Source organism: Mobula birostris, chromosome 24 (assembly GCF_030028105.1).
Source record: "Mobula birostris isolate sMobBir1 chromosome 24, sMobBir1.hap1, whole genome shotgun sequence".
Lineage (NCBI taxonomy): Eukaryota > Metazoa > Chordata > Chondrichthyes > Myliobatiformes > Myliobatidae > Mobula > Mobula birostris.
The window spans coordinates 13,423,984-13,443,026 of NC_092393.1; the positions used below are offsets into that span (position 1 = coordinate 13,423,984).

The following is a 19,043-nucleotide window of genomic DNA, read 5'->3' on the forward strand; positions in this document are numbered from 1 at the left end:
GAAGGGAGGGCTTAAACCCTTTGTTATAAAGCAGCAACATGACCCCTTTATACTTAGCACGTTCAGCCATAACCTCCGATGTATAATCTTCCATGAATCAGATCATCTTCCCATTGTAATCGATCATTCCTACTCGACGGGTATGATGGATTAAAAGCTCCTTAGTATGAAATTCATGAAAACATAAAATAACCGACCTAGGTCGCTCTCCCGACTTTGGTTTGTGGGACAGCGACTGGTGAGCGCGGTCCAACTTAGGCACAGATGGCAATAAATCAGGGAATAGCTGCTTCAGAAAGCTTGCAAAGAACTCCATGGGGTGGGCATCTTCAACTGATTCTTCAAGACCCAGAATACATAGATTGTTCCTTCTGCTTCTGCTTTCCAGGTTGGCAATCTTCTTTGTTAATTTTTCATTAGATAATGATAATTTTTTGCAGAGATTACTCATGTCTTCTAAGTCCACTTCCAGTATCGACAAAGTTTCTTTATTCTCCTTAATTCACTTTTCATGTTGGATTAGAGTTTGTTGAATAGTGTCCAACTTGACATTAAGATGTTGAAATTCCTCAGAGAGTTCTGTTCTTCGCTTTTTAAGGAAATCTCCAATTGATTCCAAAGTGGTTGGAGAAATCTTCTTTTTCTTTTGCAGAGGCTTTAGTCTTTTTCATAGACATAACAGAGCAACCTTGAGATTTATAGTAAGGTTTCAAAAAACTGGTAGGAAACAAGAAGATAGATAAGATAGGAGCAAGTTCAGAAAAGATGTTACTCCATCGGCTGCCAGCAGGGCCCTCAACATTTTCTTGATGTTAAACTAATTGCTCTTTCTCACCTTCTTTCTCAAATTGCAATCTAGATTTAGGGTTTTCCAATCTGCTGTGGTCTTTCCAGGATTTAACATATTTTGGAAGTCTACAACTAATTTATCCACTGCCCCTGTAGCCTTTGTTTTACTAAGACTCAGGATAACAAGTCCAGGTGATTTTCCCGGTTTTAGTCCATTCAGTTTAACACGTAGCACTATGGAACATCATGATTATTAATATATATCTCATTAATGATTATAATATATTGATTAATGGACATCCATTAGTCTCATGAGACCATGGATTTGCACCTTGGAAGGTTTCCAGGGCGCAGGCCTGGGCAAGGTTGTATGGAAGACTAGCAGTTGCCCATGCTGCAAGTCTCCCCTCTCCACGCCACCGACGTTGTCCAAGGGAAGGGCATTAGGACCCATGCAGCTTGGCACCGGTGTTGTCGCAGAGCAATGTGTGGTTAAGTCCCTTGCTCAAGGACTCACATGCTGCCTCAGCCAAGGATCGAACTAGCGACCTTCAAATCACTAGACGAATGCCTTAACCACTTGGCCACGCACCAACACTAATATATATTATTATTAACACTAATATATTGATTACATTACTTAATTTGTGCATTCCTGAACAGGAAATTTCATGATCTACATCTCCATCCGCGCCAAGTGCATCGAGATGCAGCTCCTAAGGGACCACGTTACGGAACTGGAGCTGCAGCTCGATGACCTTCGTCTGGTCAGGGAGAGTGAGGAGTTGATAGAGAGGAGTTACAGGCAAGTGGTCACACCAGGGCCACAGGAGGCAGACAAGTGGGTCACGGTTAGGAGGGGGAAGGGGAAGAGTCAGGTAATAGAGAGTACCCCGGTCGCTGTGCTCCTTGACAATAGGTACTCCTGTTTGAGTACTGTTGGGGGGGACAGCTTACCCGCGGGAAGTGACAGTGGCCGTGCCTCCGGCACAGAGTCCGGCCCTGTAGCTCAGAAGGGTAGGGAAAGGAAGAGGAGGGCAGTTGTAATAGGGGACTCGATAGTAAGGGGGTCAGATAGGCGATTTTGTGGACGCAGTCCAGAGACCCAGATGGTAGTTTACCTCCCTGGTGCCAGGGTCCAGGATATTTATGATCGTGTTCAAGGTATCCTGAAGTGGGAGGGTGAGGAGCCAGAGGTCGTGGTACATATAGGTACCAATGACATAGGTAGGAAAAGGGAAGAGGTCCTGAAAGGAGAATAAAGGGAGCTAGAGAGGGAGTTGAGAAAAAGGATCATAATAAATGGCAGTGCAGGCTCGAAGGGCCGAATGGCCTACTCCTGCACCTATTTTCTACGTTTCTATGTTTCTATGTTTCTATGATCAAACAAATTTATTAAAAAAAACAGATTTCAAAAGGAAATACAAGTACGCCTCAGATTATAGCAGGATTTTGTTCCTAAGAGCAGTCTTCATCTAAACAGTTCACAAGGCAGAAATGGCTGTGAACAAATTTCCCACATGACAGAAAATGTCTGTGATTCCACAGGAGCCGCAAATCCACTCCACTGGTTTCCCAAATGTTTGTTCGTATGGACATAAGTTGGGTACTTGTACGAGGGGTGATTGGTAAGATCGTGGCCTAAGGTAGAAGGAGTCAATTTTAGAAAACCTTTAAAAGTCTACTGGTTGTTGATGGACTAACAGCTTTTTGTAGCTGCTCCTATAATACTTACTTTGCAGTTTCTAACCTGTTTTGAAATTTTACTTTTAAACGTAACATTGTTTTATTATGAGGGGTGCCAAAGGTAAAAAAGAAGAGGCCCCTCTTACAACTTTGGAATCTATTATGGAGATGCTTCGAAAACATAAAAAAGAATTTCCTGAGCAGTTCCAGCAGAAGTTCCAGCAACTCAGCGCTGAAATTAAACAAATTGATGTAAAATTGATCTCTATTCAAAAAGCCTTAATTGAACATGATAAATGATTACAAGAGAATGAAGATACTCTGGCGATTTTAGATGCAAAAATTGAAGACCTGCAACGGCTTTGTGAAAAACAGTCAAAGTTTAATGAAAAATTAAGATAGAAGATTATCGACTTAGGAAACAGAAGTAGAAGAAATAATCTACGAATTCTGGGTCTTGAAGAGTTAATGGAAGGTAATCACCCTACGGAATTCTTTGCAAACTTTTGGCAAAATTATTTCCTAAAATTTTAAAATCTCCGCCTAAGATTGATCAAGCCCATAGATTGCCTGTGCCCAAACCTGCCGTGGGAGAGAGACCCCGATAACCTGTTTACATGATTTTCGAACAGAAGAACTTTTAACTCGTGAATCCCGTCGAAGAGGTATGATTGATTACAACGGTCAGAAGATCTGAATTGTTGTGGATTTTTCACCTGAGGTGATACATGAGCGCTTCAAGTTTTAAAAAGGTTATGTCGGAACTGAATAACAAAGGTTTCAAGCTGTCTCTCCGTTATTCTGCTCGGCTCAGAATTATTTTGAGGAATGGTTCTCAGAAATGGCTCCGTTCAACACAAGAAGCTCAAGAATTTTTAGAATCAGGAGACTGGCTGTTTAATATCTTCCTACATGAATAATTGCTTCTTTTACTTTTGGTATACCTTTGCAGCTAACTCTCTTTTTGAACTCTTTAATGCTTTACTTAAAAAAATATAATGCTTTACTTAGAAAATAAAATTTTAATGAGATAATACCTTGCATGTTAATATGTTTTGAACTTTGATAGGTTATTCTTAATGTTATATGTTTTAATTTTTTTTGAGGTTTTTTTCTTTCAATAAGGTTTAGTTTGCTTGGTCTCATGTTTTGTCTAGGTTGGAATGCAGTTCACCTTGGAAATTTATTCGAAGATAGGCCAGTAGGTCTTTTTCGGAGGGCAATGTCATTAGGTTTAACTATCGACTGTCTATTGGTCGGCTTTTTGACTTTGGGTGGGGGTGGGTGATTGGATGTTTTCTTTTTTTGTAAGCTGTTTTGATCTCTTAGCCACACTTGTCGCCTGGTTAACCTATCTCAAAGTTCACTGTTTGGATTTAATATACATTCCAGTGGTTACTATTCTAACCTTTCTTTTAAGTAGTATTAAGAATGGATCATACTATTAATTTACTTAGTTTTAGCATGAAAGGATTAAACTACCCCGTGAAACGGAATAAGATATTTACCTACATTAAAAAATTTAAGGTCCCAATTTTTTTTTAACAAGAAACTCACATTCGTAAATGTGACAATTTACGCCTCTTTAATCATTGGAATGGACGACAATTTCATTCCTTTTTTCAGTATGAATCCAGGGGAGTTTTGATTTTTATAGATAATACAGTTTCTTTTGTTCAACATAAAGTAGTGTCTGATACCAACGGGCGTTTTGGGAAAATTAGATAATAAATTAATGGTATTTGCTCATTCGTATGCCCTAAATATAGATGATCCAGGGTTTTTTTAGTGTTTATTTTTCCCACTTTTGCCAGATTTAAGTCTTTACTCACTGGTCTTGGGTGGAGATTTTAACTGCTGGTTAGACCCAGTTTTAGATTGATCATCTTCTAAACCAGCGACACTTAGTAAATCAGCCTTGTTTATTCAATCCTTTCTAATGAAATGTGATATTATTGATGTCTGGTGTTTCTTACATCCAATAGATAATGAGTACTCGTTTTTTCCCCACGTCCATCATACGTATTCCAGGAATGATTTTTTTTTATTGATGGCCAAATGATTCCGTTAGTTCAATCCTGTGAATATAAAGAGTTTGCTGTCTCAGATCATGCTCCTGTGTTTTTATCTTTAAATCTCCCTGGTCTCCCTCAAATAAACAGATTTTGGTGTCTTAATCTATATTTGCTATCAGATGAGGATTTTAAAAAATTTTTGGAGAGACAAATTACTCTTTTTTTTTGAAGAGAATACACGGGAAGAGATTTCTAATTTTATTATATGGGATGCCTTTTCAGCTTATATTAGAGGACAAATTATTTCTTATACTGCAAATGTTAAGAAAAATGCTAATAAAGAGAGAATTGAATTAGCTAATCAGTTGAAACAATTAGATCAAAATTATGCCTTGGCTCTAGAATCTGCTTTAATATAAAAGGCATGTTGAAAGTAAAACTAAATATGATCTTTTAACATATCCAATTGAAACTCAACTCCTAAAAGATAATAGTCAATTTTATATTCGTGGAGACAAAACAGGTAAATTATTGGCTAACCAATTAAAAATCTTTATAGCTAAACAGCAAATTAAAGAAATTTGTAAAGCTAATGGTGATTAGATTAGATTAGATTATGAGAACACTCAGTCCTCTTTTTATTGTCATTTAGAAATGCATACATGCATTAAGAAATGATACAATGTTTCTCCGGAGTGATATCACAGAAAACAGGACAAACCAAAGACTAACACTGATAGAACCACATAATTATAACATATAGTTACAGCAGTCCAAAGCAATACCATAACTTGATGAAGAACAAACCATGGGCATGGTAATTAAAGTCACAAAAGTCCCCAAGTTGATCAACTCCCGAGTCCCTGATAGCAGGCGGCAAGAGGGAGAAACTCCCTGCCATAAACCACCAGGCACCATCAACTTTCCGATGCCTTGGAAGTAGCCGACCACAGCCGACACTGAGTCCATCCGTCCAAAACCTTTGAGCTTCCAACCAGCCTCTCCGATACAGCCTCCCGAGCGCCTTCGACCTCGCCCCGGCTGCTGAAACACGCGAAGCCGAGGATTTCAGGGCCTTCTGCTCCATACAGTAGCAGTGGCAGCGAAGCGGGCATTTCAGAAGTTTTCCAGATGTTCCTCCGTGCTGTCACGTCTGTCTCCATCAAATCAGAATTGTGCACGGTCCCCTACTTGACAGATAACAGACATCAGCACCAAAGTGGCCGCGCACGCTGCCATTTTCTCCTCCCTCCCAATAGGACAACTGATAATTTAGAAATAAGAGATACCTTCAGAGAATTTTATTCTAAACTTTATAGTTCTGATACTCCTAAAGGTAATACTGTAATGAATAATTTCTTAGACCAATTAAATATCCCTACACTTTCTGATGATAACTAAAAACAGTTGGATCAACCTATTTCTTATGAGGAAATTGCCAAGGCTGTATGTTCATTGCGCTTGGAGAAGGCTCCGGGTCCTGATGGATTTTCTGGAGAATTTTATAAGGCTTTGTCCTCATTACTTATACCTCACTTATATTCAGTCCTCTTGGACTCCTTTATGTTGGGTAGGTTGCCACAATCTTTTACAAAGCTTCTATTTCACTTATTCTTAAAAAGAGTAAGAACCCAACTAGATGCTCTTCATATAGACCAATCTCCTTACTTAATGTTGACACTAAAATCCTATCCAGAGTTATGGCTTGTAGGATTGAAAATACTTTACCATCTATCATTTCTGATGATCAGACTGGATTTATTAAAAATCGATATTCCCACTTTAATATTTATCATTTATTAAATGTTATTTATTCTCCTTCTAAAGAGATATCGGAATGTGTGATATCCTTAGATGATGAGAAAGCTTTTGATCAGGTTGAATGGAATTATTTATTTAAAACCTTAGAAAAATTTAATTTTGGGCCCGATTTGATTCAATGGATTAAATTACTTTATTTATCTCCCTCTGCTCTGGGTCTTACTAACTCTCAGAATTCCAAACCATTTAAACTTCAACGTGGAACTAGGCAAGGTTGTTCTTTGAGCGCTTTGCTTTTTGATCTGGCCTTAGACCCTAGGCTATTGCATTTCAAGAATCTAATGATATCACTGGTATTTTAAGGTGAGGTACAAAGTGTCACTTTATGCTGATTGCCTATTGCTTTATTTTCCTAATGTTGAGACTTCATTACCTTGTGTACTTTCCTTACTCTCCTGTTTTGGTCAGTTTTAAGGATATAAACTAAATTTTCATAAGAGTGAACCTTTTCCTTTGAATAACTTGGTATCAATTAATACTAACCTTCCTTTTAAAATTGTAAGAAATCAATTTACTTATTTAGGTGTAACATTTACTAAGAATTATAAATATCTATTTAAAGCAAATTTTTTACCCTACTAAATTATGTAAAAAGGGCACTATCAAAATGGTCGCCCCTTTCATTATCATTGATTGGCCGAATTAATTCTATTAAAATGAATATCTTGCCTAAATTTTTATACCTTTTTCAGGCCTTACCCGTTTTTATTCCTAAATCTTTTTTTGATTCTCTTGATTCTATCATATCTTCATATGTATGGAAAAATAAACTTTCTCAACTAAATAAAGTTCATCTTCAAAAAGCTAAAAAGAATGGAGGTTTAGCTTTACCAAATTTTAGGTTTCATTATTGGGCAGTCAATATACGGAACCTCAAGTTTTGGTCATATTAACCATATAACAATTACAGCACGGAAACAGGCCATCTCGGCCCTTCTAGTCTGTGCCGAACTCTTACTCTCACCTAGTCCCACCGACCAGCACTCAGCCCATAACCCTCCATTCCTTTCCTGTCCATATATCTATCCAATTTAACATTAAACGACAACATCAAACCTGCCTCAACCACTTCCGCTGGAAGCTCATTCCACACAGCTACCACTCTCTGAGTAAAGAAGTTCCCCCTTATGTTATCCCGAAACTTTTGCCCTTTAACTCTCAACTCATGTCCTCTTGTTTGAATCTCCCCCATTCTCAATGGAAAAAGCCTATCCGTGTCAACTCTATCAATCCTTCTCATAATTTTAAATACCTCCATCAAGTCCCCCCTCAACCTTCTACGCTCCAAAGAATAAAGACCTAACTTGTTCAACCTTTCTCTGTAACTTAGGAGATGAAACCCAGGCAACATTTTGGTAAACCTGCTCTGTACTCTTTCAATTTTATTGACATCAACCATTGACATTAACCAAGAGGACTGTCCATTTTGGGTTTCTTTAGAAGCTAGCTCTATTAATAAATTTTCTATCATCTCTCTTCTCGGATCCTCAATTCCTTTATTTTTAAGTAAACTAATTGATAGTTTTATAGTTAAACATACTTTGAGGATTTGGGTACAATTTAGAAAATATTTTGGTTTATTGAGATTTTCTCTTTCAAGTCCCATTTTTTCTAACTTTTTTTTAAACCTTCTATGAGTTTTCAAAGATTGGGATAGACTCGGTATTAAATGCTTCCAGGATTTGTTTGTTTGTTGGAGGAAGTCTCTTTACGTTTGAGCAGTTTTTAGCTAAATATAGCTTACTAAAAACCCACTTTTTTCGATATTTACAAATTAGAGACTTTCTGCGACTCAATTACATACGTTTCCTAAAAGTCTCAATAAGAGTTTATCAGATGTAATTTTTAATTTGAAACCTTTTCATAATGGATCAATATCTGATATTTATGGTACGTTGTTGGGAATGAGAAACACTCCTTTAGACAAAATTAAAAATCTCTGGGAACAAGACTTACAGACTTCAGTTTCTGAGGAAACTTGGAATGAAATTTTTAAATTCGTTAATACTTTATCGTTATGTGCCCATCATTCTCTCCTACAATTTAAAGTGGTCCATAGTGCCCACATGACTAAAGATAACCTGTCTCGTTTTTATTCAGATATATCTCCCTAGTGTGACAGATGTAACAATGGAGAAGCTTCATTAATTCATATGTTCTGGTCATGCCCAAGTCTTGAAAAATATTGGAAGGAAGTATTCCAAACACTGTCTGTACTTTTCAAAGTAAATTTTAAACCTAACCCTTTGACTGCCTTATTCGGTATTATTGGAGGAAAAGATATTATCTTGGAGACACCTGATTTGCACATTTTGGCTTTTATTTCTCTTATAGCTAGGAGGGCATTGTTGCTTAAGTGGAAGGATGTTGCTCTGCCTACTCATGCTCATTGGTTAAGCGATGCTATGTCATGCTTAAATTTAGAGAAGATTCGTTGTTCAATTTCTGAATCAAGACAAGACTTTCGAACGTTGTGGGGACCATTTATGAACTATTTTCAAAATTTTTATTTTGTTATTATGTACAGATGTTGGCTAATAGTATGTTTTATATATGATAAGGATTTTTTCCTTTTTTCTTTCTTTACCAAACAGCTTTTCTTGGTAGTGGGTTCAGATTTTTTTTGTATAATAAAATTAGTACTTTTCAATATTACAATTCAATTTAATTTACATGAATATGGGGTAATGAGACTTTTAAGGCATCCATTAGTCTTGCGAGACCATGGATCTGCGCCTGGAAAGTCTTCACTCTCCAGGGCGCAGGCCTGAGCAAGGTTGTATGGAAGACCAGCAGTTGCCCATGCTGCAAGTCTCCCCTCTCCACGACACCAATATTGTCCAAGGGAAGGGCATTAGGACCCATACAGCTTGGCATCAGTGTCGTCGCAGAGCAATGTGTGATTAAGTGCCTCGCTCAAGGACACAACATGTTCCCCCGGCTGGTGCTCGAACTCACGACCTTCAGGTAGCTAGTCCAATGCCTTAACCACTTGGCCACATGGGGTAATGAGACTGTAAGTGTGAGGTATATAATATATATCCTCCTGTACTCTGTATTCCTTTATGTAAGAAATCAAAAATATTGATAAAGAAAAGAAAACCTAGCACATTTATTTTTCCTACATTTATACACTTAGTCCAGCGACGTGGAACATACGGATCCCTTCTTTGTAGAAGTCGGTGTCCACAGCAGGAGTGATTGATAAGTTTGTGGCCTAAGGTAGAAGGAGATGAGTTATTAACTTCAAGCTTTCTGCATTTTCACTCAAAAAGTTGAACTGCATGTGCATGTAACGAGAGCTGTATAACTCATCTCCTTCTACCTTAGGCCACGAACTTATCAATCACCCCTGCTGTGGACCACCTGGAGGTCCAAGACGCTCTCGTTACATGCACGTGCAGTGCAACTCTTGAGTGAAAATACAGAAAGTTTGAAGTTAATAACTCATCTCCTTCTACCATAGGCCACTAACTTATCAATCACCCCAGCTGTGGACCACTTCTACAAAGAAGGGATCCGTATGCTCCATGACCGCTGGACTAAGTGTGTACATGTAGGAGGGGACTATGTTGAAAAAAATGTGCTAGGTTTTCTAAAATTGACTCCTTCTACTTTAGGCCACAAAGTTATCAATCATCCCTTGTAAATTGGGGAGGAGCAATGACTGAGAGCAAGGAGTCCGCAGGTTATCCATAATTTTGGAGCTGGAGGAGGAAGTAGGTCAATAGCCAGAATCCATGAACATAAGGTGCTTGGAAACAAGCTAAAGCCATCTGGAGGAATTTATTTTTTGGTCAGAGTGAGTTTTGAAAGGATGTTGGAAACAGATTCAGTAATAATTTTCAGAAGAGAAAAAGATAAATATCTTTCCTTCAAATACAAACGTTTGTATTTACAAAGAGCAGGGATGTAGACTAATGCATCTCCCTCTCAGAGTCAGGTTAGCACAAGATTGTTCTTGTACTGTATGATGCTATAATTTTGTATCATATATATATTCCCAATGACAAATCTGTAATTGTTCTGATATAATATCTTTCTTTTAATCTTTGTTTGCAATTTCTTAGATCCTTGACGAGGCGCTTAAGATCTGTAACTACATTTTCACGATTATCTTTGTCCTGGAATCTGTATTCAAACTAGTGGCCTTCGGTTTCCGCCGGTTCTTCAAGGATAGGTAAACACTGCGATACTGAGTAATGATATTGCATCCATGATTTTGTTTGGCTTTATTAGCATGGAGAAGACGCAAGTTCTGCTGGTAGTCCTTCTTATCTTTACCCTGCCTTGTTTAAAGTCAAAAATCAACGTCAAATTCACGTTTATTCTCATAAGCACAAGTACACACATGCACAGGTGCAATGAGAAACTATTTTGCAGCTACATCACAAGTACAGAGCATCATAAAAGCAGCATTCACAAGAAAAACATGGAGTTTCTAGCAAAAACAGATGTTCCTATTTGGCAAACAAGGAATTATTCCTATGAGGAATAATTTCTGCTTTAATATACTAGATGTAGCACATGATGCAGAAAGATTTAAAGCACAGACTAAGTCTAGAATCTAATGGAAAGGTGTTGGTTTTAACCACCATTTAGTGTCAACTTTACTTATTTTATTCTCCTTAATTCAGCTACTTTCCCTCATTAATTGTTGTTTATGTTTACTTAGTCCCAGTCATTATTCAGCACCTTGAAAAATTAGAATCATGAAAGTCATACAAAACATATGGAATAGCAAATGTCATAATATATACATTGAAGCAAATACTCTGTACCAGTGTACAAGAAAATGTAAAGACTGTTGTATGGTTAATAATCTATGCACCTTTTGTTAAATGAGGTTAATATGGGTAAGTATCTTGATATTTACCATGAACATTTAAGGATAAAGTGCTTGTTTCTGTGCCTTATAAATCTATAATTCCATGACTCTTACTTGCAAAAAGTACTGGCTTTGCCAGTGACATCTGCATCCTGTAAAAAAAGATTTTTTTAAATCGCTAGGCATGCAAAACCATAATGCATCAACAAACTCGGAAATAAAAGCAAAGAGCTGTAACGTATGGACTCACTGATTTAAAAAGGTTGAATGAAGGCAGTATGTCAATGTGATCATTTATTTAAGTGTATTTCTCTGCATTTAGAGCATGCAGTATGTAACTTTGTCTCTGCTACTGTGTTTTGCATTTAATTCCCCTTTTGTGATTTAACTCCAGATGGAACCAGCTGGACTTAGCTATTGTATTGTTATCTATTATGGGAATCACCCTCGAAGAGATTGAGGTGAATGCCTCCTTGCCAATAAATCCCACTATTATTAGAATCATGAGAGTCCTCCGGATTGCTAGAGGTCAGTAAAACATTATTCATTAAGGTGTTTTTAAAATTCCTGTTGAAGAGTGGATTCATGTCCCTTTGTAGAGTTACTCTCAAGTAGCTCCTTAAAATTAATTATGTGTTTTTAATATTGGGTGAGATGAGAGCCAGAGGGGGAAATGGGGAATGTTTTTCTTAACAGTGAGTTGCAATCAGGAATGCAATGCCTGTAAGTTTGATTGAATTGGATTCAATAATACCTTCTGTAAGAGAATTAGATTTATTTTTTGAATGAAAAGGGTGGCACAGTAGCATAGTGGTTAGCACAACACTTTACAGTACCCTTTACAAGTTCAATTCCCACCGTTTGTATATTTTCCCTGTGACTGCGTGGGTTTCCTTCAGGCGCTCCGGTTTCCTCCCACAGTCCAAAGATATACCGGTTGATCGGTTAATTGGGCATTGTAAATTGTTCTGTGATTAGGCTAGGATTAAATCAGGGGATTGCTGGGCAGCAGGAGGGCCTATTCTGTGCTCTATCTCAATAAATAAATAAATAAATTTAGTAGAACTACAGAGAAAAGGGCAAGGAGAATCTCAAAGAGGCAAGTCTGACACAGTGACCAATTGTTGCCTTTGTAGTACTTAATTCCAGGGTTTGAATTTCCTGGTGACAGCAAAAGGAACAGAAACCTGCCAGATCATTTAGACCAAATATAAACCTCTCCTTTCTCCTCCCATGCCTTAGCCCCATCTCTCGCCAATCACTTACGCTGATTTTTGAGACATTGTCTAGAATTTGAGCTTTCTCCCCTAAAGAGTAAATTAATCTTGGCAGGTGAGTGGATGAGGAGTAAATTCAGCAGCATGTCTTCGCCTAGAGCTCTGGAACTCTTTCCCAAAGGCCACAGATAGATAGAAATTAAAGGAGATTTTAAGACTGAAATGGAATATTTTTTGCTGAGTAATGCTGCTAAGGATTTGTGTAAATGAAATTAAGTTAAAGATCAACTTAGATCTAATTGATGAGCAGTTTAGTCCCAAAATACCATATGGCATTTTGTAAAATGGCATATAATCTCAATGGCTATTCTAAAGTGCAGCTATAGGCTTAACACGCCTGTTTATAATTCTGAGCTGCATGAACACCCAGCAAAGATCAGATGATGTTTGTTCTCTTTATAAGGCCAACTTCCAGTGGAACTGAATAGCAACTATTCAGTCTTGAAGTACCAAAAGGTAGAAGGATGTCATTAACCTTAAAAAGTGAAATTGACACTTTCAAACAAAACTTATTAATCAACTTATTAAAACAGAACATCCTTAGACATTCTAAAGTCAAGTGGTCAGAAAACATCTGAAATGTGTTGGCTTTACTGGCATTTACAATCTTTGCTTATGTCCTCAAAAAGTCCTCAAGCTCCTGAAGATGGCAGTGGGAATGCGAGCCTTGCTAAACACAGTAATCCAGGCTCTACCACAGGTGAGCACCTTTGCTGAAATTTTTTGCAAATAGCAGGGAACTTCTTAGGGAACCTGACATGTTAAGTTGGAACTATTTATAGTCTTGAAATCCGATATGTTTACATCAGGAGATACTGTTCTGTTTTGTGGTCTTCTTGCCACAAGAAATAGACAGTTCCACAGTAGTTTACAATGCTATCTAACATCCCTGCCTACCCCATCATTACATTTGGCTGCACCAGATTGATCTGTATGAAAGGTATGTAAGACAAGCTTTTCACTGCACCTCAGCACATGTGACAATAATAAATCCATTCCAATTCCAATTCCATGCCTCCCTGTCACCACACTGCAATCTGGAACATGCTGAAGTCAGACCTTTAGATAAATACTTCCAAAGTGCTTCAATGTCAGCAGTAAAAATCTAAAAGATTTTAAATAATGTTTTGCCTGTTCTGCTAAGTCAGTTGGATCACAAACAAGGACACAAAAAAATCTCACTTCAGCACTATGGTCATCAACAATGAATGTCAACTTGGAAAATTAGATTGGAACTTGAAAGCTATCATTGCAGGAGATTTCAACCAAACCACCTTGAAGAAGTCTCTGAACAAATACCACCAACATATCACCAGTGGAACCAGAGGACCCAATACACTTGACAACAGTTATACCACCATCAAGAACACTTACCGTGTTATCTCATGACCACACCTTGGAAAGTCTAATCACCTGGCTGTACTTCTACTTGCAGCATATTGGCAGAGATTAAAGACCACAGCACCATTGATGAGGACCAAGAAGATATGGTCAAGGGCGGAGGGTGAACACTTCCAGGACTGTTTTGAGTTGGTGGACTAGAGAATGTTCAGGGATTCATCTTCGGGTCTGAATGAATACGGCACATATTTCACTGACTTCATCAAGAACTGTGTGGGTGAGTGTGTGCCTTCACGAACGTAACAGACATACTCAAACCAAAAGCCGTCGATGAATCAGGAGGTTCGTAGTCTGCCAAGGGCTAGATCTGTGGCATTAAAGAGCTGTGATCCAAAACTATTCAAGAAATCCAGGTACAACCTACAGAAGGCACATTAAGAGTGAAAAAATCTATTCCGTTTGAAGTAGAGACGGAATCGGATACAGGCTATTACTTCCTACAAAGTGAAACCTAACACCATGAATAGTTGTGTTGCTTCACTCCCAGATGAGCATCATCGTCTTTTATGCGCGCTTAGAAAAGAAGAATAAAAGTATAGCTGTATGAATCCCTGCATCGTCCGTCACTGCTGTGATTTGTCTCAGAGCCCAACCTGAGATTGACTTTCATGAGGGTGAAGCCTCACAAGGCACCAGGCCCCATTGGTGTGTGTGGTAGAGCTCAGAAAACCTATGCCAGCTAATTGGCAAGAGTATTCAAGGACATCTTAAATCTTAAATCTCTCTCTGCTGCATTTGGAGGTTCCTACCTGCTTCAAAAGGGTGACAGTATTGCTAGTGGTCAAGAAGAGCAGGGTGAGCTTCCTCAATGACTATTACCCAGTGACACTCAGATCTACTGTGATGAAGTGCTTTGAGAGGTTGGTCATGACCAGAATCAACTCCTACTTAAGCAAGGACCTGGACTCACTGCAGATTGCCTGCCACCACATTGGGTCTCCAGCATATGCAATCTCACTGGCTCTCCACTGGGCATTAGCAACCTTGACCTGGACAATAGTAATATCCATGTCAGGTTGCTGTTTATTGATTACAGCTCAGCATTCAACACAATTATACCCTCAGTTCTAATTAACAAGCTCCAAAACTAGGGCCTCTGTACCTCCCCCTGCAGCTGATCCTTGATGTTCTCACCAACAGATCATAGTCTGTGCAGATTGGAAATAACATCTCCTCCTCGCTGACAATCAACACTGGCACACCTCAGGGACGTATGCTTAGCCCACTGATGTATTCTCTCTATACGCACAGTTGTGTGGGTAGGCACAGCTCAAACAGCATCTATAAGTTTGCCAATGACACAACTATTATTGGCAGTATTTCAGATGGTGATGAGGAGGTGTACTGGAGTGAGATAGATCAGCTGGTTGAGTGGCGTTGCAACAACAATCTTGTACTCTATGTCAGTAAGACCAAGGAATTGATTGGACTTCAGGAAGGGGAAGGTGAGGGAACACACACCAATCTCCATTGAGCGATCAGCAGTGAGAGCAGTTTCAAGTTCCTGGGTATCAACATCCCTGAGGATATTTCCTGGGCCCAACATATTGCTACAATTACAAAGAAGGTACAATACTGTCTAAATTTCATTGTGAGTTTAAGGAGACTTGGTATATCACCAAAGATACTCACAAATGAAGAGCATTCTAACTGGTTTCATCACCGTCTGGTATGGATGGGCCAGTTTTAGATTAGAGAAAGATGCAGAAAGTTGTAAGCTGAGCTACTTGCATCATAGGCAATAGCCTTCCCAGCATCCAGGACACCTTCAAAAGGCGATGTCTCAAAAAGGCAGCATCCATCATTAAGGACCCCCCTATTGCCAGGACGTGTCCTCTTCTCATTGCTACCGTCAAACAGGAGGTACAGGAGTCTGAAGACACACACTCAACATTTCAGGAGCAGATTCTTCCCCTCTGCTATCAGATTTCCGAATGGATGGTGAAACCAAGAACTCTATTTTTTCCATCTCTTTTTGCACTACTTATTTAGTTTAATTTTCTTTATATATAAAATTCCTATTGTAATTTATAGTTCTTATTATTATGTATTGCAATGTACTGTTGCTGCACAACAAATTTCATAACGTATGCCAGTGATATTAAACCTGTTTCTGTTTCTGAAGTGATTTTTTTTCAGTGCAAACACCTAATGCGAGTGTGCATTTTAGATGTTCTAGGCTGATACATCACCTCGGCACTCTGCGCCACCATTAATGTTTAACACCAAGCAAGTTAAAGCTGTAACCTTCAAAGTGGGCACTCCAAAGTCACCACTAATGTTCACCAGATCAGAGAGGGACATTGCCTCGATCCATGCTTTGCTTCGTCCATGATTTGAGTTGTTTCAGTTGCAAAGGAGATGGAGAATAGAGAGCCTTCAATGGAAACATGATGTGTTAACCTGCAGTGTTCTCAATCTGCAAAATGCTGAACCCACCTCATCATCATCCTTTTGCAAATACATTTGTCCTTTCAACCCCCATCACACATACTGTTATTTTCCAGTGCTACAGCAGTGACTGTCTCCAATCCCACCTTAGCTTCTTGGATGATAAAACTCATTGTCATTGTCACCTCCAGATCGAGTGGACTGATATTGACAATAATGTAGGAGGGTCCAGTAATAAGAACCCTTAATGTAGGAGAGTGCTGACTGCATTTGAGGTTGAGTGGGCGACTATTGATGGCTGGTGATCCTGGAAAATGCCAAGATCATGAAAGTCCTGCTTACTTCTAGATTATATTGGTTGACCAGCCATTCTAGGTGAGAAAACCAGCAAGAGAGTGATCCCATCAACAGAAGATCAAGGCACGGTGAGCCTTTGCCACACTGACAAGGAGAAGGGTTGGGAATTCATCATGCAGGGCTTAAGTGTCCTCAGGACATGATGCAACTGAGAGTATCTAAAGGTGAAAAATACAACTTTAGAAATTGGAAACTAGTGGCTGATCAGCAAATCAATCAAACCAGAACTTGTGTTCAGAGTGCAGGGTGCCATTAATTGAGTACTTTCCACTCCTTACAATGCATTTCTATTCACAAACTGATGCCCAATGCAAGTTAGAGGACCTCCAGTAGTATGTGAAGTACTGAGTTGGGCAAACAAAATCTTTGCAAGACCTAATCAGCAATTTTTAAATCATTGGTGATAGTTGAAAAAAGATAGGTTTTTGCTTCCAATTGCATATTTCTTGTCCCCACGAAAATCTGCTCCTTTGCCACTGTACAAGAATGTGTGCTTCAGGTTCAATGAAAAATTTCATCTCTCTTCCCTTGAAAGACAGAAACATTTCAAACCATTCTCTGATGTATGCCAGTTACTCCTAGGAGACTTGTCATTGGCTTGTAAAGACGTTCTAAATCTGTCTGGATTCTTAATCCTCTTGTCTCAGAAGAGAATTTTTATGGTGCCATTGCTCAATCAGCCATCTTAAGTGTTAGTGAGCATGAAATTGTTATGTCCATACAGATGACAAGTACACCGAATGATAGCTTGAGATCTGACATGATTTTACTGAAAGCCCTTAAAAGTCAAAGGAACGATAAATCTTTAATTCAGTCTGAGCTTGGGTCAAAGCTCATGCCCTGACAGTGAAACCTGGAACTTTATAAAAGAAGTACTTTTTATTCACTCCTGAATCTCATTGCCAGAGTTGAATTGCTAGCTGGAGAGAAATTCAGCCGTACAGTGTTTATCCGATACTGTGACTGAAAATGGACATGGCCCACCCCTAAAAGGGTTTCCTATACATAAAATCTGACTTGTCAGTTGCAATTGCAATCATTTTTGTGTGGAGGGTGTATTTTCCACCACAGGCATACACACAGTGCTGTTACTCCTTGTGCAATATATCTTCAGAAATTATTCACTCCTGTCACTCCAACTCTCACCGAGTTTTAAAAGCTCTACTCTCTGAGTAGTAAACCCTTTCCAAAAAATGTGAAACCTGTTGGGTAGGTTCATGGGATCTTCTTTAATTATCTCCTCACAACTGCTTCATGGATTACTGCCTAAATCAAATCTCTTCCTCAAAATCACCAATGTCCCGAACTCACAACCCCTCCTCATTACTTGGTAGCAGGGTAATTCATCAATGCCCCTGACTTACTGATAATGGAGCCAGACTTTATCCTTCGATTAGTGATTGCAGCCATCTGCTCCTTTGCCTCAGCCTTTCTTCCAATCACTAGCCCTCCCAGTCATCCCTGCCCTCAGCCTCAAAACTGCTTGTAGTGTTCATGCACCATTCCCATTCAGAAACACTGTCTCATGATTCTTCAGGACTGCAATGTACAAGCCTATGAATTCTGGGATCCTAAGCGAGGCGCCCACCATGGTTTTAGTCATTGGCTTTCTAGATGTGCAACACTCAAAAATCTGCTTTTAGGTTATACTTATGACTGTTCAGCTCTAATGCCATATTCAGGTTTGCTGATAACACCACTGTCATAGGCTGAATCGTAAGTGGTGATGAATCAGCATGTAGGAGGGAGATTGAAAATCTGGCTGAGTGGTGCCATAACAACAACCTCTTACTCAATGTCAGCAAGACCAAGGAGTTGATTATAGATTTCAGGAGAAGGAAACCAGAGGTCCATGAGCCAATCTCATCAGAGGATCAGAAGTGGAGAGCATCAGCAACTTTAAATTCCTCAGTGTTATTATTTTGGAAGACCTATATGTAAGAGGTTGGTGACCACTGTCTCAACTGAATTTGTGCTGTGTCCTAGGATGGGATCAGGGGAGAATTGACATTAGTAGGAACTGTATTTAGGATTGGAACCAGCAGCACATCTTGGATGTGAGATGTCTTTTCCCTGTGATCCCCTGGCATGGAAATTTCCATAAGATTACAAGGTGGATCATGCTCAAATTTCCACAGTGACACAACATAACCCAGAAATGGCTATGATTTCCTTCCAGTCTGAAAATTTGGAGAAGTCTGCAATGTTTAATTGAATTTCTAGGATTAGACTTTTGAAATCTAAGTAATAGTTTTTGATTTATGTCAGCTTCTATATTTCTTTACTTCTCCAATGTTCTGATCAAAGGCTTTGTCCGTTCTCTGTATTGTGTTTAAGAAAGAATGGAAAAAAATCATGTATTGATATAATATCTCTCATCACTAGGACTTTCCAAGGTACTTTACAGTCCCTGTAGTACATTGGTATTATCAACACTTCTCTAATGAAGGGAACAGAGCACAGCAAGCTTCCAAAATG

At 38.9% G+C, this 19,043-nt stretch overlaps 1 protein-coding gene across 2 annotated transcripts in view; it reads left to right on the forward strand.

Moving 5' to 3' along the window:
• cacna1g (calcium channel, voltage-dependent, T type, alpha 1G subunit) overlaps positions 1 to 19,043 on the forward strand; it is a 360,201-nt gene that overhangs the window by 277,625 nt on the left and 63,533 nt on the right. For both annotated transcript variants that reach the window (XM_072242528.1, XM_072242529.1), the window contains 3 exons: positions 10,382 to 10,491; positions 11,534 to 11,667; positions 13,046 to 13,116. In XM_072242528.1, coding sequence (XP_072098629.1) covers positions 10,382 to 10,491; positions 11,534 to 11,667; positions 13,046 to 13,116 — 315 coding nt within the window. The remainder of the gene's footprint in view (positions 1 to 10,381; positions 10,492 to 11,533; positions 11,668 to 13,045; positions 13,117 to 19,043) is intronic.